At 52.6% G+C, this 17,469-nt stretch overlaps 1 protein-coding gene across 9 annotated transcripts in view; it reads left to right on the forward strand.

Moving 5' to 3' along the window:
• Nucleotides 1–17,469, forward strand: part of CASZ1 (castor zinc finger 1) — a 277,948-nt gene that overhangs the window by 202,588 nt on the left and 57,891 nt on the right. For 7 of the 9 annotated variants that reach the window (XM_032708904.1, XM_032708905.1, XM_032708906.1 and 4 more), the window contains one exon: nt 9,439–9,598. The exons of the other annotated variants lie outside the window; for them this stretch is intronic. In XM_032708904.1, the coding sequence (XP_032564795.1) occupies nt 9,580–9,598 (19 nt within the window). In that variant the 5' untranslated portion in view covers nt 9,439–9,579. The remainder of the gene's footprint in view (nt 1–9,438; nt 9,599–17,469) is intronic. 9 annotated transcript variants of the gene reach the window in all.

Here is a 17,469-nt window from a genome sequence, read left to right on the forward strand (position 1 = left end):
ATAAACCCTGACATTTTGTGTTATGCACTGAGGTTTTTAATAGACATCTTTCTCTCCCTCCTCCCTGTTTATTTCTTTTATTCTTTTTTTTCCTCTGTCCCCGTCTCTCTTTCCTCTCTCCTCCTCACCCTCACCCTGGCTCTGCCTCATCCCAAGTACCCTCCACCTCCTCTTCCCATCCCTCCCTCCCTGCTCTTATCTTTGCTCTCTTGCTTCACCAGACTCATTTGTTCGATGGCCTTCACTTTTGCTTTTGTTTCTCTTTTCCTCCCTATTTTCTTGTTACACTTTTCCAAGATTTTTCTGCTTCTCGTGGCGTCATTCCCCCTTCCTTACTCTTCTCTTCCTCCTCCTCGCTGCGGTCCCTGCCATATGCACACAGTCTCTCTCACAGACGCACTCCCACACTGTGTTGCACACACACCGCACTTCCCGCACACTTCCCTGCTCCCCCCACGCTCCCGCTCTCTCCTGCTCCGTCTCTCACATACGCTCGCACTTGCTCTTTTCTCTCTGTGCTTCCCCTTTCCTGCTCTTCTTTGTCTTTGTTACTCCCTTCTGCTGTCATCCTCCCTCTGTCTGTTCTTTTCCACTCTCTCCCCTTCTCCCTCCCTTTCCCTTCTCTTTTTGGGGCCTGATGTAATTCGCTAACCATGGGCAGCCAGGCCAGTTGCTTGTCAGGGAGCAGGTGTCCCACCCCTGAGTGATGTTTTTGTTAATAACATCTTTGCCCTGACTCAGAAGCCGACGTTTTGGAGATCGGTTGGTGGGTTTTTTTTAAGGACAGGAGCTGAGGAGGCTGAGCTTTTGGGAACAGTTGCTGGGTTTGTACTAAAAGGACTGCAACAGTTGTTCTGCTGAGCAAGAAACGTTGGAACAACTGCAGATTCCCTCTGTCTCTCTCTCTCTCCATATCTATCCAAAGGGCATTTGGAGGTGACACCCAATGCACCGTCCCCCTTGCAGCCAGCTCTGATTGGAGCCAATGAGCTGCTGCTGGCTCTTGGATTTGGGAATGGGCCACTCCTGCCACTGGAGTTGGCCCTACCAAGCCCCTCTATTAGAAAAAAACTTTTCCTCCTCTGCTGCTTTCTCCTGGTGGGGTTAATGGGCACAAAATTAGCAATAAGCTGGGGGACCAGAGCAGTCAAACACAGGGCTCTCCTCCAGCAGGTCACCTGGGCTCCAAGGCTGACCAGTGATGGCCCTGCTAGGTGACCTGAGCATAAGGGAGGGGTCTGGAGGCACAGACAGGACGAGGGGTTGGTGGTGGTCACTGGCCCCCAGTCCGTGGCCTGCTGTGTCTCACCAGGCTGTGATCCCTTCTATGGAGGGGCTGGGTGGCAGTGAGTGATGCTTTCCATTGAGCAGGGTGGGAGCAGCGTGGGCAGGCCCATCAGAGCCTGGCTCCTCTGCTGAATCAGCCTGGCCACCAAGGCCAGAACCTTCCCGCCCGGCTGCCCCCAGGGACAGTCACTGCAAAGTGTCACCTGGGGACTTGGGGCACCTCCAGAGGCTCTTTGAGTGGCACAGCAATTCCTTCTCACGTGGCTGTGGGAGTCTCTGCCTCTCCCCAGGTCCCTGGGGAGGACCTGTAGGGAGCTCCTGGAGAATTAGCACACACAGGCTCTGTGTTGTTGATGCTGAGAGCATCCAGGACAGGTGAGAGGCTCTGTGGGTGGACAGCGAGGACTGAGGCGGGGGCAGCTCCCATGGGCAGGAGGTCACCAGGGCGCCAGTGTAAAGGGCTCAGCAGGTATTTGAAATGAGTCCAAACTAAACTGCAGCTTCAGTCCCAGTATTTCCTCTTCCTTGACTCTGCACTCGTTCTAAAAATCAAAATACTTCCCTCTAAAGACCCGCCTTCCCATAAAAGGGCCTCTCCCTCCCTGTCCTCCCAGGTCTTATTGATCAAGCACCACAGACGGTGGCTGCAGCTTCAGTTGCCAAGTAGGGCAGATCGATAGAGACTTGGGATGGGATTTTTGGCAGCTGGCACATCTATTTGTCCCTCCTCCCATCCCACCATCCCTCTGGGAAACGACCAGCGTCACAGTGAGAGCAGGTGGAGCAAAGCCCTGTCCTTCCACTTGCCTCTCACCTTGTCCTTCCCTGCCCTCTGTGTGCAGCCACGGGATCAGAGACCTCTGTGGGACCGTGTGTGAGGCTGCATAGAGCACGGGGCACGTGCTGTGCTGGCCCCACCAGCCCCTCTCTGCCATTTACCTTCTGCAAGTTCACACTTTCATATGCTGGGGCAATCCTGTGGTTCATTCCAGGCTCCCTGAGAGAGGGATTTGGCCTTCATTGTTTAGGCAGTCTCTTAACAAGTGTTTCTTCCCTGCCTGGATTCAAAGTAAGTCCCCTCTGCCCTTCCCTGTTGTGGCCATCGGTGCCATTGTCATCTTTCCTCAGATGGGAAAACAAGGCACAGTGATGGGAGGTGACTTCCTGAAGGCCAGAGAGGGACTGGGTGTTGCAGTTGGGGTTGGGACCACATTTCTGGCTGTCCTTCACCTGCACTCAGCCCCTTGGCCACGGGCTTGGGACAGTGTTTCCCATTCAGGAGCCTTCCCAGGGTGCCCGTCTGTGTGGGGCCAAGAGCTGTGGACTGGCATCCAGCGTGAACTGGGGGAGCCAGAGGCAGAGGGGAGCAGTGGGGAGCAGAGGGAGCTGCGCAGGCTTCCCCTTCTCCATCGTGTCAGGAGAGCAGTTGGCTCTGCCAAAGGATGTCCTTAACCCTTGCCAGCCCTCCTGGCTGCAGAACCTCTGGCAGGTGCCGAGCGCCGCGCACAGAGAAGTTAATGAAATGAGTGTTTCGGGGAGGGGGGGAGGGAGGCTCTGTACTGCACCCTGGGGCCCTGGGTTTATTAATGGTGACCTGCCATTAAAGACTAAAGTGCTAACCTGGTCATATTTAGCAGCTTTCAATGGTATCCCAGTGGCCTCCGCCTGCAATATCAACTCCTGCTCCCCCCGCAGCCCCAGGCCGGCAGGAGCTGACTCCAGAGTTTCTCTGCTACGATGAGTCTGGTGGGCAGCACTAAGAAGTCTCTGCGCTGCTGCTGCCAGACAGATTTCCACCCCCTCCTGCTGCTCCAAGCAGCTTCCCCCTCTCACTGCCAGGTCTTGCCAGGCAGCGCTTGGAAGAGAGGACCAAGTCCTGGCATCTCCACGATCCCCTTTACACAGACAGAGCCTGGGGGTCACTAGGAGAGGGAGATGTGCCAGCACAAAGCTCACAGGGTTTGGCCATGAAGGGGAGGCAAACTCGGGCTCTGCAAAGCGCTTCCAGAGAGCTCTCTGAGAAAGCACTGGCAAATTATCCCTCTGAGGTGGCAGGCTGGGAAACAAGGCAGCAGCTCTGCCAGACCTGATTAAAACACGACTTGAGGCTAACAGCTTCAGGTCAGAGCAGGAGGGCTGCTCCCACTGCTGCTGTCCCTCTTGCTCCAGTCCAAGAGGGACGTGGAAAACCCAAGCATGGGGGGATGTCCCCTAGGGGACATCAGCAGTTGGATATTGCAGTGACAGGCACTTTAGAAAGATGCTGGGAGCTGCTGCTGCTGCTGCTGGTCCGGGCAGGGATCAGTGTTAGCGGAAGAAAAAAAAAGCCCCAGAGTCTCCTTGAAGCTAATTCTGCTCTTGATGCCTCCCCAGAAGCAAGATCCTGCTGTGCTCCGTGTGCCAACTGAGATTATTGCCTTCCCTGATCACTTCTTCCTGGATTAAAAACTCAGCACAGAGTATTTTGCAGTGTGTTATTCCAGGATACCCGTTAGAAGCTCCACGTGGTGCAGACCCTGGCAGAGGGATCAGGGAACCACGGGGCACCTCCAGCTCAGGCTGTTCCTGCTGCCCCAGTCGGGAGGTGGGGATGCACCTGCCCCCTCACACCTCTGAGGTGAGGACGCAAGCAGTGGGGCCGTAGGGATTTTCCTCTCTCCAGCAAGCCCTGTGAGCCACAGATCCCTCGTCCTCACAGCCCTGCCCTTCCTGTGGGCACGTTTGTCAGTGTGGGCTGCAGGCCATTCCCCAGCAGAGCCAGCGAGGGCAGGGGCCTGGTTCCAGCAGAGAGCTCCGGCCCTCCCGGCCTCCCAACAGGACGAGTGCCGGCTTGGCAGCCAGGCTGGGGGCAATCCTCGCTCTCTCGTTTGGCTCTGTGCCCCAGCTGATCTGGAGCCAGGTTTTGCTGTAATCCCTACATCCTGTTGCAGGTCCTTAATCAGCTGGAGCCAGCCTGGAAAAAAACCAAAAAACCCAAACCCCAAACTGTTGTGGTTAAAGCTCCCCATGGCCGGGTGGTGGGGAGGGGTGGGCAGCAGCCGTCCCGGGCTCCAGGTGGGAGGCTGGAAGGGCTGGGAGACGTGGCAGCTCCCTTCTTAGGGATGGAAGCAGAGAAAAGGGAGTGTGTTTCTGCTGGGGGTCTCAGCAGGACCCACTCCTGCTGTTCCCCTGCAGAGGGGATGGGTCTGGGTTTGAGGCATTGATTCCTCCTGTCCTCCCACCGCCAGCTCAGCTATGGATGCTGCCCCTTCAACCCTCACTGGGCAGGCTTGGAAACTCTGGGTTGTTGTTGAGTTGTGTTTTTTTCCCATTTAATGCATAGAATAACACTGATGGGTCTGAACAGCTCCAGCCAGGCGACGAGGGGAAAGAATAACAAGCTCCTGAATGTCAGGCAAAATTATGGGCCATTGCTATTTAGGGTGAGTCTGGTGGATTTAGGGCCTCTCTGTTCTATTGTCCCAGCTGCTCTGAGCATTGGAGCAGGCGAGACACAAGTCGGGAATTTTATTGCAGAGCATGTGCAGGGGAAGGCTGGTTCTGAGCGTTTCCGGAGTGGGGCAGTGGTGGGGGAGAGGGGACAGTGTCTGTTGGGAAGTTGGTGAGATGTGATACTGAGGGGAGGTGGGAGGCTGGAAGTCCTGGGGAGGTGGTCATCCAGCAGAGAAGGGAGCTCCTTTGCTTCCTGTGTTTTGTCAGGGTTCAGCTCCTGGCATTGCTCACACTCCCCAGTTCTGTGTGGGGTTGGTCCCCACCCGTCAGACCTGGGCTGACTGTCCATCTGCCCTGTCCCTTGGCAGACCCTGCTGATCCCCCCTGCATCTCATGAGCTGCCCAGCCCCTTGTCTTCTCCTGTGAAGCACTCAGGGTTGTAGTTTGTATGAAAGACAGAGCCTAAATGTGTGTGTGGAGTGGGGATTAGGGCTGTCGGTGCCGTCGCTTGGCTGGCTTTTGGCTGGCGCTGGTGATGTAACCAGGGCTGGCACTGTGTGTGCACAGCCTGCCAGGTGTCAGGGGGAACAGCCCAGGAGAGTACAGAGAGGGTGAAGAAGGTGTTACACAGTGAGATAGGAGTGGGTCATCCATGGGAAAGTGAAGTCTGCACGCGTCCTGAACAGGGTGTATCCTGAGCTTCCAGATTTTGGCAAATACATTCTGTCCCATGCCAGGGTGGGGAGGAGTGGCAGAGAGCAAGAAAACCATTCTTCCTCTCTGTCTGCACAGGCAGGAGGCTCGGCAGGGTGAATTCTTTTCTTCTTTGGGGCTCTTTTTATTTGACCGGATTAAAAAGCCTATTTGAGTTTCTTAAACCATTTAATCTAAAATCCCCAGGTAGATGCGCCATTGGATTCAGTTTTAAGCTTATAAACAAAATAGGTCTGTGTTTGTCTCTTCTTCATTTTGTTCTGAAGAAGCAAGGGTTTGACCTGCCCTCCCTGGAGCTGGGGGGAGTGTTGGGCTGCTGGTGCTTAGGAATCCCCTTGAGCTTCCCTCGGGATGGGAAGGTGTGGAGCTTGGGGTGCTCGTGTGACCCTCCTGCAGCTCCAGGTCAGGGGGGGGTGTGGCCCGGGCAGGTGATGGGAGGAGGGAGCAGGGGCCAAGCTCCACTGGCTGGTTCCCAGGGCTCAGTACCCACATGGAGTGCTGAGCACAGGTAAAATCCCATTAGGACCATTGCTCTGCAGTTAATGTGGGGAGATGGGAAAGAAGAAGACAACAGGAAATGGGAGGAAAGCATGGAATGGTTTGGGTAATTCTTTCCAGTTCCCACTGTCCTTTGAGAGGAGCTAGTTTTCCTTCTCTGCTCCCAGCGTACCCAGTTCCTTCCAGGGTTTCCTCCTGTATCCATCCTCTCCACCCACTCCTTGTTCTTCTCCTCTATGGTGCTGTGTGGCTTATTGCTGCCACTCCCTGTGCTTCAGAGGAGATTTCATGGGCATGAGACCAGTTGGGACTGCTCTCAGAGCAGCCCAAAATGGGACAGTTCAGGATTTGTGTTCTCAGGAGAGAGGTGATAATGATGCCCATGGGAGCTGCAGGAATGTCGCAGCTCTGTGGCTCACAGTGCCATGTCTCTGCCAGCAGCTGGTGCCAGATGCTCCCAGGGAAGGTACCAAACCCCCAGCAGGCAGATGTAAGATGATCTGCCCCTGTGTCCCCTTGATGTCCTTTCCATGTGTCCACAGGGATCATCTCGAGTCAGTGGTGCCCGTGTGGGATGACAGTGCTCAGACCAACCTTAACAGGAGAAGTGTCCCTTCCAGATCCCATCCCCAGTGCTGGGAGTACAGCAGTAAGGCTGGGCCACCCAGCTCCCTCGTGCAGCCATGGAAAAGCTCCTTCCAGCCCGGCTGTAGGAAGGCTGGGAGGGCAGGCTGAGCTCACCTCTTGTGAGCAGAGAGGCCTCCTGTGCCCAGAGCTCTCAAGGAGATGCCTTATGAAAGGGGTGGTGGGAACAAGACTGTTCCTGCCCCCCTTCCTTCTCCCGAGGAACTGGAGACAGACAGAGGGACAGGCATCTGTCCGATGGCAGCTTGGATAGGAGGGAGCCCTGTTGGCTTTGCCGAGGGAGCCTCTTTCTATATGGAAATGAAGAATTTAGGCTAATGGAGCTCAACCATCTCTAATTTTGCGATGGCAGGAGGATTTTGATTGAAAGTAATTAAGCAAGCTAGCTGTAAAATTAATTAAAGCAAAAGGGGGGGATTTTTTTATTGGATTGGATAGCGATATAGCGGCTGTCAAATGGGGGACGGATGGGGGTGACCTGAATTCTCTGCCCTCCCTCCTCCCACTCGGGACGTTTATGTCACTTTAATCTCCTTACAGCGGCTGGTGTGCATTTGTTTGAAATAATCAAGGAAATATGGTCAGAAATTGTCAGCTTTCAGATCTAATTTACCTGACAGCCCTGCGCGGACCAGTAAGCCTCTGTGTGCGTGTGTGAGAGCGTGTGTGTGTGTGGTGCATGCGACTGTGTGGTCATGGAGGGCTCCTTGTCTCCCTTCTCCCCTGTTTCTGTTCATTCTGTCTTCTCTTGATTCCTACCAAAAATACTTCTGGCACATCTGGGACCACCCAGCACCTTGCAGGAAAAAGAAATAAGTTTGACGATTTTCCTGCGGTCGCTTCTCCACCCCCACCTTCCCATCGCTGCCTCCTCCCAACCTGCTGCCTCATCCTTGCACCATAACCAGCTTTAGGGTTTAGGCAATATAGGATTAGGGGAGGTGGCTGTAATTCTTTATTCCAGATGGCTGGCAACTGCTAAACCCACTGTCACAAGCACCGAGTTATAAAAATACTTAAATTAGGCCCTTTGTTTCAGCCCCTGTTCCTGCCAGGCAGCTCTCCCAGTGTCCTGCTGGGAGCTCAGCTTGCACAGAACAGGTGGGGGACTCTGAGTCCAGACTGTAATGATGCTGGGGAGAGGATTCTCCGGACTCACACCTATCTGGATTCCCTTGCTCAGCTCCATCTGCTTCTTTTTGCCTTTAGCTCTTAGAGATCCTGCAGTAAGAACGAGCTGGGCATGAGTTGGTGTCTGTGAGCACTCACTTAGCAGGTGAAGGTCCCAATCCAGGGGTATACAAAGGCTGCAGCTCCTACACATCTTACTGATGGAGGGGGAGTGCATACTCCTGACAGAGATCCCAGGTTTCCCCTCTGGACCAGACTCTGCAAGAACCCAGCAACCTGAGCTGGAAGTTGGGGAGTGAGGGTAACTACTGTAGGGACAGTGTTTCCTCGGAGTGATGCCTCACATCTGTCTTGCTAGGTTGGCTCTTAGGGTTATTATTTATTATTTATTATTGTTCATTAAGCGCTGACAGAGTTGGGGCTTTTGTTTGTTTTGTTTGGGTCTCCATTTAGAGGCCTTTGCTGAGGCAGACTCCGGTGCCAAGACCTCCGGCGCTTTTACAATTACAGCCCGTGATCCTATTGTATTGTTTATGTAATGACTCTCAGTCCCGAGGGATTCTGCAGCCTTTCTTAGACCAGAGCACCCAGCACCTGGCAGGGAGAGTGCAGAGCAAGTGCTGGCCCCTGGTGCCAAGGAAAATCTCTGGGTTTTACATCCCAGGGGATCATTAATACATGGACGGGTCAGGCTGGACCTGCTGCGAGGATCCACATGGGGGGAAGTTGATTAAGCTGCTTCAGAAGGAGCAGATGATTCATCTCTGCCTGGTCTGTGTGGTCATGGGGAGGTCTCATGGTGGCTCAGACCCGATGCTCTGGCTGTTGGGTGTCTGTAGCCCACCGGTCTGTCTCGATACAGTGACTGGTCTTTGCGGGCCTGATGATGTGACCAGTCCCTGAGTGTCCCAGAGCACCCCAAACCACCTCAGAACGGGGACTGAGACTTTCACCCTGTTAAGTAGATGTGTGGAGGGCTCCTCACCAGCTCTGCAACCTGCAGGACATGGGTGGGACCAGCCATGGCCAGTGAGGGGGCTGTGCTGAGGTGGGTGATGAGCTCATCACCGTGATTCCCGGGTTTAATTCCAGCTTTGCCACTGATTTGCTTTGTATTTGTAGCCCTGTGAGTGCACAGCTTTGTGCCAGTGCTTCCTCATCAGTGTAATGGGTATAATTAGGCTTCCCTGATTGAAGATGGCGCCGAACACTGAGTGTGCTGGCAGATTGTTTTCTTTTGTTTAAAAGTATTTTCCAAAAAAAAGGAGGTAAGACCCAATTTTAGAGTGCTGGTTCCCATATACTATTTCAAACATTTGTGGGTTAAACTCTGACAATATCAAACCCTTTCCTTCTGGGACAGGTCAGCTTTGAAGAGTTGGCTTGCCCTAAACCTAACAGAACAGAGTTAGGTGAAGATTAAGTGCTTCTAAGCACTGTCTCCTCTGTATTCAGCAAGATACAGGATGTGGCACTGCTGATCTTCTGTGTTAATTACAAATACAGCAGAATGTAACATCAAGAATAGTCTAAATAATTTCATGGCCTGTTAACCAAGAGAGTTTGAGTTCTGGGATGTGGACCAGGCTACCACTGATAATGGTATCTGAAGTCAGTGGTGTCTGGAAGAAGGTTCATACTGTGCTGGCTGCTCCGATTTCCTTCTGTAGATTGCAAGACCAGATGATTAACAGTGCATTAGATAATTTTCTAACATAACATTCCCTACAGGCAGTTACTGGCATTGCTGTAGAGACATCCTGAACGACGTGTTGGAAAAGGAAGTGCACAGGACAGTCTTTCTGCATTGTGAACATGTGTGAGACCCCCATGCAAAGCTGTGCTCTGTTCTGACTCCAAGTCTCCTCAGACATGGCCGAGGAAAATGCACGTGAGTGCTGACCTGGGGGCACCTTCTGTTGTTCTATTTGCACCTGCTTGTACCTGTTCAACACCTCTTCCCTCTTAAGCACTGCCACTCTCGCTGCAAATGAGTCTGGAGACCCTGACTCCAGCACAGCCAGGAGCTGGGAAACATCCCATAGTTGGGTGAATGGGATGAAAAGTTCAGATTTGGGTGGCGTGTCTTTTTCTCTCAGCTTGGTGTGAGTGGCAGTGGAAAGGCATAAGCTCCCTTCTCCTGTCACTGATGTGTCAGCTCTAAAATCATTCTTCTGAGCTGAGCAGTGACATGAGTGTGGGAGCATCAGAGAGGGATCGAGCCCAGAGGGTCGGGAAGGGGAGAGCTGAGGCACTGGGCTGAGTGTCTGAGGTACTGGACATGTTGATTTTGCTTGCTTGTGCTCAGGACTGGAGATGAGCTGCCCATCCTCAGTCTGTGGGGCAGGAGAGTCCTTCAGGAAGCAGACTGGCAGCTCAGCTCACATCAGCTCAGAGAAGCCTTGGGAATGTGCAGGGAGACCTCAGAAGTGAGTCAGGCAGACAGACACCTGTACCTGCCTTTCCTGGGGAGGCCTTTCAGTCTGTGAGCTCTCACACAGCTTCTTGCTCCAGTGCTGAATCCTGGCTGCTGTCCCTGTGCATCCAGCTGGCTTGGGGCAGGAAAGGGGAGAAAAAGCCAGAGCCAGTGGCTCAGCTGATTGGGGGTTTCAGGCAGAGGTTACCCTGCCTGACTTGCAATGGATTCAGGGGCTTTCTGTAGAAACTGTCTCCAGGGCAAGTCTGAACCAGCCAGTTCCACTTAATTTCCCATGGAGGCAGAAAAGCCACCAAGAAAATAAAAATGTTGCAATACAAGGTTTGGGGATAAAAGGACATAGTGTTGCTGGCCAAACAAGGCAGTGGGTGATGACATATCTGCCATCCCATTAACCTCCCTGGCAGTGGGACCCAGGGACCTCATGAGGATTCAGGAAGGCTTTTGTGAAGATATCCTGAGCAGGGAAGGAGAGTGTTGAGTGGGGCAAGGCAGTGAGGGGGGCATGTGTCACACTTGCAGCTCGGCTGCTGGGGTCCACTTAAAACAAAGGTGTAAAGGAAAAGGGCATCTGTGTGTCTTCAACTCAGCCTTTCCCCCTTTTTTTTGTTTCATGTCCTCCCTGGACCTCCATGCAAGTTTATAAATTTATACCTGAATGCAGTAAAATCACCAAGGTTGACAGGGTCTTGGTTTCATTAATTCTGAACCCTGACATGCCAGCCCTCCACCTGGCAGGGCTGTCACGACTAGTGCAGGCTTCCTCATGGCTTATTAAACCAGCACCTTGGAAGCCTGGCCTGAATTCATGGAATCATAGAATCAGTTAGGTTGGAAAAGACCTTTAAGGTCATTAAATCCAATCATTAACCTGGCACTGCCAAGCCCCCCCTGAAGTGGGGTTTAACCTCTAGGAGGTGTGAGGAGGCACCTGTATTGGTGTGATCCTGGGACTTCTGGGAACATCTCCTGAGGTTTCCTCCTCCTGCAGCCCAGGAGGGAAGGGAGGCTGTGGGCTGGCTGGGAGCAGCTGCTGCTGGACGGTCTCCTCTGGGCAGTGGGGCAGCCCCAGCCCGGGTGGGAGCCACACTGCTCCCCAGACAGACCAGGGTGCAAAGTCCTAGGCTTGGGAGAGGGCTTTGTGGGAGAGGCTGAAGGCAGCACTCCCCGAGTTCCCTCTGCACAGGAGATACACCCTCACAGAGCTGTCTTTTTATTTGCAAACTGAGCAGTTGTACTGGAAGAGATTTAGCAAACATGGGACTGCACAATGCTGTGTGTACTGAGTCACACATCAGGGCTAGAGCCAACTAGCACTGTGAGCTACTGAGGCAAACATTGGAGAATAGTTACAATAGGCACCAAAAATATCTTCAAATGAGATCTTTCTGCATTGCTGCATGTTGGGTAACAGGGAGGGCTGACAGCCCAAGCTTAAACTCTACCCACATGCTCTAGAGCTCATCCTGGGCAAGGCAGGCAACTGGGATGGGAACAAAGCAGAGGAAAAGCAGGTTTGCTCCTGTAAAGGGAGCCCTGATTAGCCAACCTCACACAGGTTGGGAAAGTCCTGGCTCTGGCAGAGCTCTAGGGATTGACCCTGTGGTCCTGGCTCTGGCTGCATTTCAGGAGGGAGTGACTCCAGAGCTAGTAACATACTGCTGGATCTGCAGCTCACACCTGCGCAGGCACAGGGCAGGATTGGTCCTTACAAGATGTCTTCTGTTTGATTTTAAGGCTCCCAAGTAAGGGAGCTGCTCTTGGGGTCTCTTTGGAAGGTCTGCCTCTTGCAAGATTTTCTCATGGGTTTGCTCTGTGGTTGCTCTTTCCTCTCTACCACTCTTACAAAGTAAAGGAGCCACTGCCCCAAAGCCCAGCTCTGGTTTCAGAGACACAATTCCCCAAACTCAGATTCTGGGGGTTTGTCCAGGCCATCTCAGCAGAATGGGAGAAGACACTGAGTGCAGGGCAGGTAGTGAGCACCAAATCCAACTCAGCCTCCTGCCAGGTGACCCTTCAGCATCCTTCCCCCAGTCCCCAAACCCTTCCCTCGGATCCTGCTGCTCTCCACACCCTCGTGCTGGGCTGGGATCACACCTCAGCCTCTCCACGGCCCCTTCCTGCCTTCCTGCTCACCATCTCTCCCACTGGTTTTGCAGCCGTTTTTTCTGCCAGCGCAGGGCACTGAAAAGTGCTGGCACTGCCAAAAACCCTGTGTGCACTACGACTCCCCAAACATCCCTTTATTTTTATTGTTCTGTTAATTACTGTTTAAACTTTAATAAGTCACTTCGTCAGGAGGGGGGACCTGCAGTGAGGTTTCTGTGCAAACACTGGGCCTGGCAGTGACTCTAGTGTAACATAACCCTTTATACAATGTGGGAATGTTTAGACTGTAACAGAAACTTGTTATTTTAATGACAGTTAAAGGGGGGAAAAGAAAGAAAGGAGCAAATGAAAAAGGGAAGCAAGTTTGTTGGGGAAATGGCTCATCTCAATCTCTCTGTCTGGCCTCTTTTCTCTGGGCTTTAATGATAGCTGGATAAGGAGGCTTTATGGCTTCTGTTGAGGCAAGTCTTGTTCCCAGAGATGCCCTATACGAGGCAGTGTGTGATCCCCTCAGTTGTGCGGGGTGAGGCCCACAGCAGAGAGATGCTGATGGAAGCAGCATGGCTTGATTTTGCTCAGAGGCAGCAGCAGATGCCTAAAGCCAATTTGAGCTCAGTCTAATTATTCTGACCCACACAAGAGACTTTCCCCTTCTATCCAGAGCTTCTTCCACTGGTTAAGTTTTTAAGTAGCTGCGCTGAAACAGATGCTGGCATGTCATAGATAAGAGGGTCCAACATCCCATGGAAAAATGGACCCTGAAGCAAGAAAATGATGCCTCATTTTGAGTCCTGAAAAGGAGGAACCACGGAGACCTGAGGGGGATGAGGGGAAAGAACCTGGCTCACGCTCTTGGCAGTGGGAGAACAGAGGGTTTACAGGCATCCTTGGCTTTGGTCTGTGACTGTTGACATCTGTATTGCTCTGAGGTAGTGGAGGTGCCTGTGCAGTGGCTGCTGTCCCTGCATCACAGCGCTGAAGTCACCTCCAGGTTTGGCTTGGCTATATTTAGCACTCGCTATAGACAAGACCATATAGAGTGATATATATGATCTGAAAACCTTCAACTCCTGCTGACCTCTGCTGCTGCAGTGAAATCCCCCAAATCTGTGCAGTCTGCGTGGGGAGTGACGCACGACCAGGAGAAGGGAGAGCTCCCGTGTTTTCCCGGGCAGGTTCCGTGTTCCCCCTCCCCAGGTTGGTCACCAGTCCCTGGCAGTGCTGGTCCCCTGGGCAGCCCAGCTTTTTCTGCCAGACCTGGCTGTCAGGCCCACAGGGAATGAGGGGAAAGAGGTGTAAAGAGGGTGTGGGGGTGTGGGCTCGGGCACCAGAACTTTGGGGAGGAGGAAGGTGGAGTGGTTTTGAGAACTTGAGGAAAGAAGAGAGAAGGAGAAGATTAACCTAAGGCTGAGGCTGGCAACTGGGAAGTGAAGGGGGCACAAAGGGCAAAATTTTGGAGGGAAGGGGAGGTTAGGAGGGTATGGGGTGTAAGGAGCACTTTACTGGAAAAAAATGCCTGCTTCCTCAGGCACCGACTCTGAGTCCAGTTCCTCTGTGCAGGGACCCTCTCCCCTCTTTGCTAAGTTGCGGACTTACACTCCAGGCTTTTTGGTGAGGGCAAATGTAGGGTGGAGAGGGAGGGGATGAAATCCTGGGCCTCTGGGAGTGTGTTTTCCCAAGTGGGTGAGCATGCAGGGAGCAGGCCAAAACCGTTCACGCTTTCCTCGCCCGCTTTTTGGTGAGGGCAAATGTAGGGTGGAGAGGGAGGGGATGAAATCCTGGGCCTCTGGGAGTGTGTTTTCCCAAGTGGGTGAGCATGCAGGGAGCAGGCCAAAACCGTTCACGCTTTCCTCGCCCGCTGCCGGGGTTGTGATTGTTATTGATTGGGTTTGCTGTTCTCGGCACTTTGTGTTTTTCCAGCTGAGCATTGGCTGTCCCTTGAATTTCATTTTATTTTTTATTATTTTTTTTTACCTCTGGTTTAGTTCCTATACCCTCAACCGTGGCAGATGGGGCAGGTGTGTGCCCAGCCCCTGTGCCAGCCAGCACTGTGGGGCTGGGCTGGGTCTGCACTGGGGCTGGGAGAGTGCAGGGGTCTGTGTAAGGTACCAGTAATGGGCAAACCTGCTGTCAGTAGGATTAAATTCATAAGTCTGTGTTATCTCTGGGTGTGTGTCATACTAAAAGGTAAAGAAATCTGCTCTTGTAGAAAAAGCAGTGTCAGGGCTTGATGTTGGAGCAAATAATAGGAACATGCACAGGGATTTCCACGCTTGGGCATGGGTAATGTATAGCTGGCCTGGGGTGCATAAGCTTCAACCCCAAAGCCAAAGGGCCAAGGGAATTCCTAGCTGGAGAAATAGTTTTCATTTCCAACATCTGGTCACGTCTTTCAGACCCCACCAAGCCCCTCATGCTGGGCTGCTCTCCCTCCAGCCGTGCGCTCGTGTCCGTCCTCTGCAGAGCTGTGCCTGCTCACGGGGCCAGTGGCAGGAGCCATCCCTTCAGGAATGGCATTTTCCAGGTTCCTGTGTGAGGCTGAACATGTCCCAGCTGCAAAAATAACTAGCCTATATACCCTGTGGAAACAGGAGCAGCAGTGACACATCTGTCTGGTCTGGGCAGAGCCAGCTTGTGACTAATGCCCCAAAGGGGCATCGAGCGGCTGCGAGCTCCTTTCTAGCGTGGAGGAACTCAAAATAGAGACCTTTGGGGAGGACTAGCCCCATGGAGGGTGAAGCCCTGCAGTGGGCAGAGCGAGAGATACCTCTGGGCCTCTTGCAGGACCAGTGGGTTCCAGCAAGACGTTAATATTGACTGGCTTCCCTCGCCCAGCCACGGGGCCTGCGGGCACTGCCGGGCACCCGCGTCCCCCAGAGCACCCCCAGCCCCTGCCCCTCAGCCCCTCCTGCCTCCCCCGTGGCCGGTGGGGTCACTTTGGTTGGAGAGCACAAGCAGAGCTCAAGGATAGAGCCCCCTGGACGGAGCCAAGGAGCCACCGAGTAAAAACGCTGAGGTTTTCCTTTTCTGTACAGCGCGTTTCCCTAAATTGCCTTTGACTGTGTGCATCGCTAATGAAAGTTTATGCCCTTGTTAGAAGGACAGGCAGGTCCGTTCCAGTTAGGGCTGGGTCTATCCTTCTGCCAACTGCCCTCCCCAGCACACACACGCTCGCTCGCTCGCTCTCCCTGGTGAATAAGTGGAGGCTGTTATAAAAAAAAAAAAAAAAAAAAAAAAAAAAAGAGGAGGGGAAAAAAATTTCCATATTTGTGTAAGTTGCTTTAAAAGCATTTTATCATGTCATAAAAAAAAAGGAAAGTACTCTCGGAAATTGATCCTGCACACGAGCCCATTGGACAGAAGGACGTTGGGATGTTAATGGCTATTTTGCTCCAGGGTGGCTTATTAAAAAATTTATACATAAATGCTTAAAATTGCATAAATTATTTAAAAAAAAAACATAGTAAGCAATTTGCAATCCCGATCCACTTTTCCTCTTTTTCTTTCTCTTGTCATTCTTTTCTCCCCTTCTTTCTTACCAAAAAAAAAAAAAATTCCTTCCCTCTCCTCTCACCCTTGTCCCCTCCCTGTCTGAAAATGCGATGCGTCCAAAATTGTACATGTGTGTGGGAAAAATAAATAAGATTTTAAATGGTACCCGCCACTGGCCGGCAGAGCTTGCTATGATGGGGAAATAAAAAAAAAAAAATTAAAAAAAAAAAGGAAAAGAGGGGAGAAGAAAAAAGAAAAGAAAGAAAGAAGTTTGGATATGATGAGTGTTTCTCGCAGGCGTGGAATGTCACCCACATATCCTGGAGATTGTACTGGGGAGGTTTATGATGGTTTCCCATTGATTTGTTTCCCCGACGCAGCTGCCGACCTCTATTGAGGGACAAACATAATCAGCACTGACGCAAATTAGATGGTTATTCGTTTTGAAAATTGACAGAAAAACAATAAAAAAGATGAAATGCTCCCAAATCAATAGATATAATGAAATTCAAATAATCCGAGAGATGAGGTCTCCATGGCAACTGATAATGTGGAAAAGAAAACAATTTAATAAAGGACAGACACACTTTGAAAACAGATTGGGCAAAGGGAAGGCGGGGGGGCGAGGGAGCAAGGGGGGCCGTGGGTTGGGTGGTGGTGGGAGGGGGCAGCGGGAGGAGGTGGTGGTGGGGAGCCGGAGCCGCTGCCTCTCCGGTTGGTTAGCGGTGCTGTAGTGAAGGATCACTGTCCATCCCAAGGACGCTTGCCATAATTAAGAGAGGCTTTCGGTCCAGAAAGTGCAGATTCAGGTTTTAATACACAAAATTATTTCAGGAGCACTGAATCGGAAAGTCGTTTGTTATGACCTTCCTGAGAGGCCTGGAGCAGGGCATGTTGGAGGCGCGGCGGCTGAGCCAGCTGAGTTATGGCATATTTGTGTTTTTATAGTGCGGAGGGGAGGGGGGAAGGGGGGAAGAAGGTTAAACAGTATTTACAGCTCAGTTGTTTTCAGAAAGGAAAGAGAAATAGAGTTCATGAAAAGATGCGAGTGGAAGAGAGAGAGAGAGAGAGGGAGAGGGAGAGATCCCCTGCCCGGCACACACACTCTGCTGGGACGCCGGCTCCAGTGAGCCACTCACCGGTGCTCTGTTTGCCTTAAGGTGTGAGCTGCAGCTGGGCTGGGGGACAGAGGGGCTCTTTGGTGGGATGGGGAGTGTGTCTGCCCCTGCAGCCGAGTCTGTCTGCAGAGTCCAGCTGGGAGACGGCTGTCTTCTCACTCCAAGCTGCAGAATAAACCGCTCCTGGTGTGCTGAGTATGCGCACGTGTGTGTGTGTGTGTGTGTGTGTGTGAGTGTGTGAGTGTGCATGTGGTGCTCCGTGGTCACACCAGCACCTGCCTGAGTGGCTGCACGTGTGTGTGGCTGGTGGGCTCTGTGTGTGTGGTTGGTGGGCTCTGTTTGTTTGGGTGCTGGCCACGTGTGCAGGGCTGAGCGGAGCAGGGTCTGCATGTCTGTCTGTCTGTCTGTACATACGTGTGCAGATGTGACACCTGTACAGTCACAGCTACACGGGCGTTGTGTGCATTAGCACGTGCTCTGTGTGCACAGTGTTTCACGAGCACAGTTGTGTGTGTCTGTGGGCTGGGTCCTGTGTGCCTGCGCGTGTGGTGGCACCTGCACGGCCACGTTTCCGTACACGTGTGTGCTCCCACCGACGGGTGTTTG

The sequence above is a fragment of the Chiroxiphia lanceolata genome, chromosome 22, assembly GCF_009829145.1.
Source record: "Chiroxiphia lanceolata isolate bChiLan1 chromosome 22, bChiLan1.pri, whole genome shotgun sequence".
NCBI lineage: Eukaryota > Metazoa > Chordata > Aves > Passeriformes > Pipridae > Chiroxiphia > Chiroxiphia lanceolata.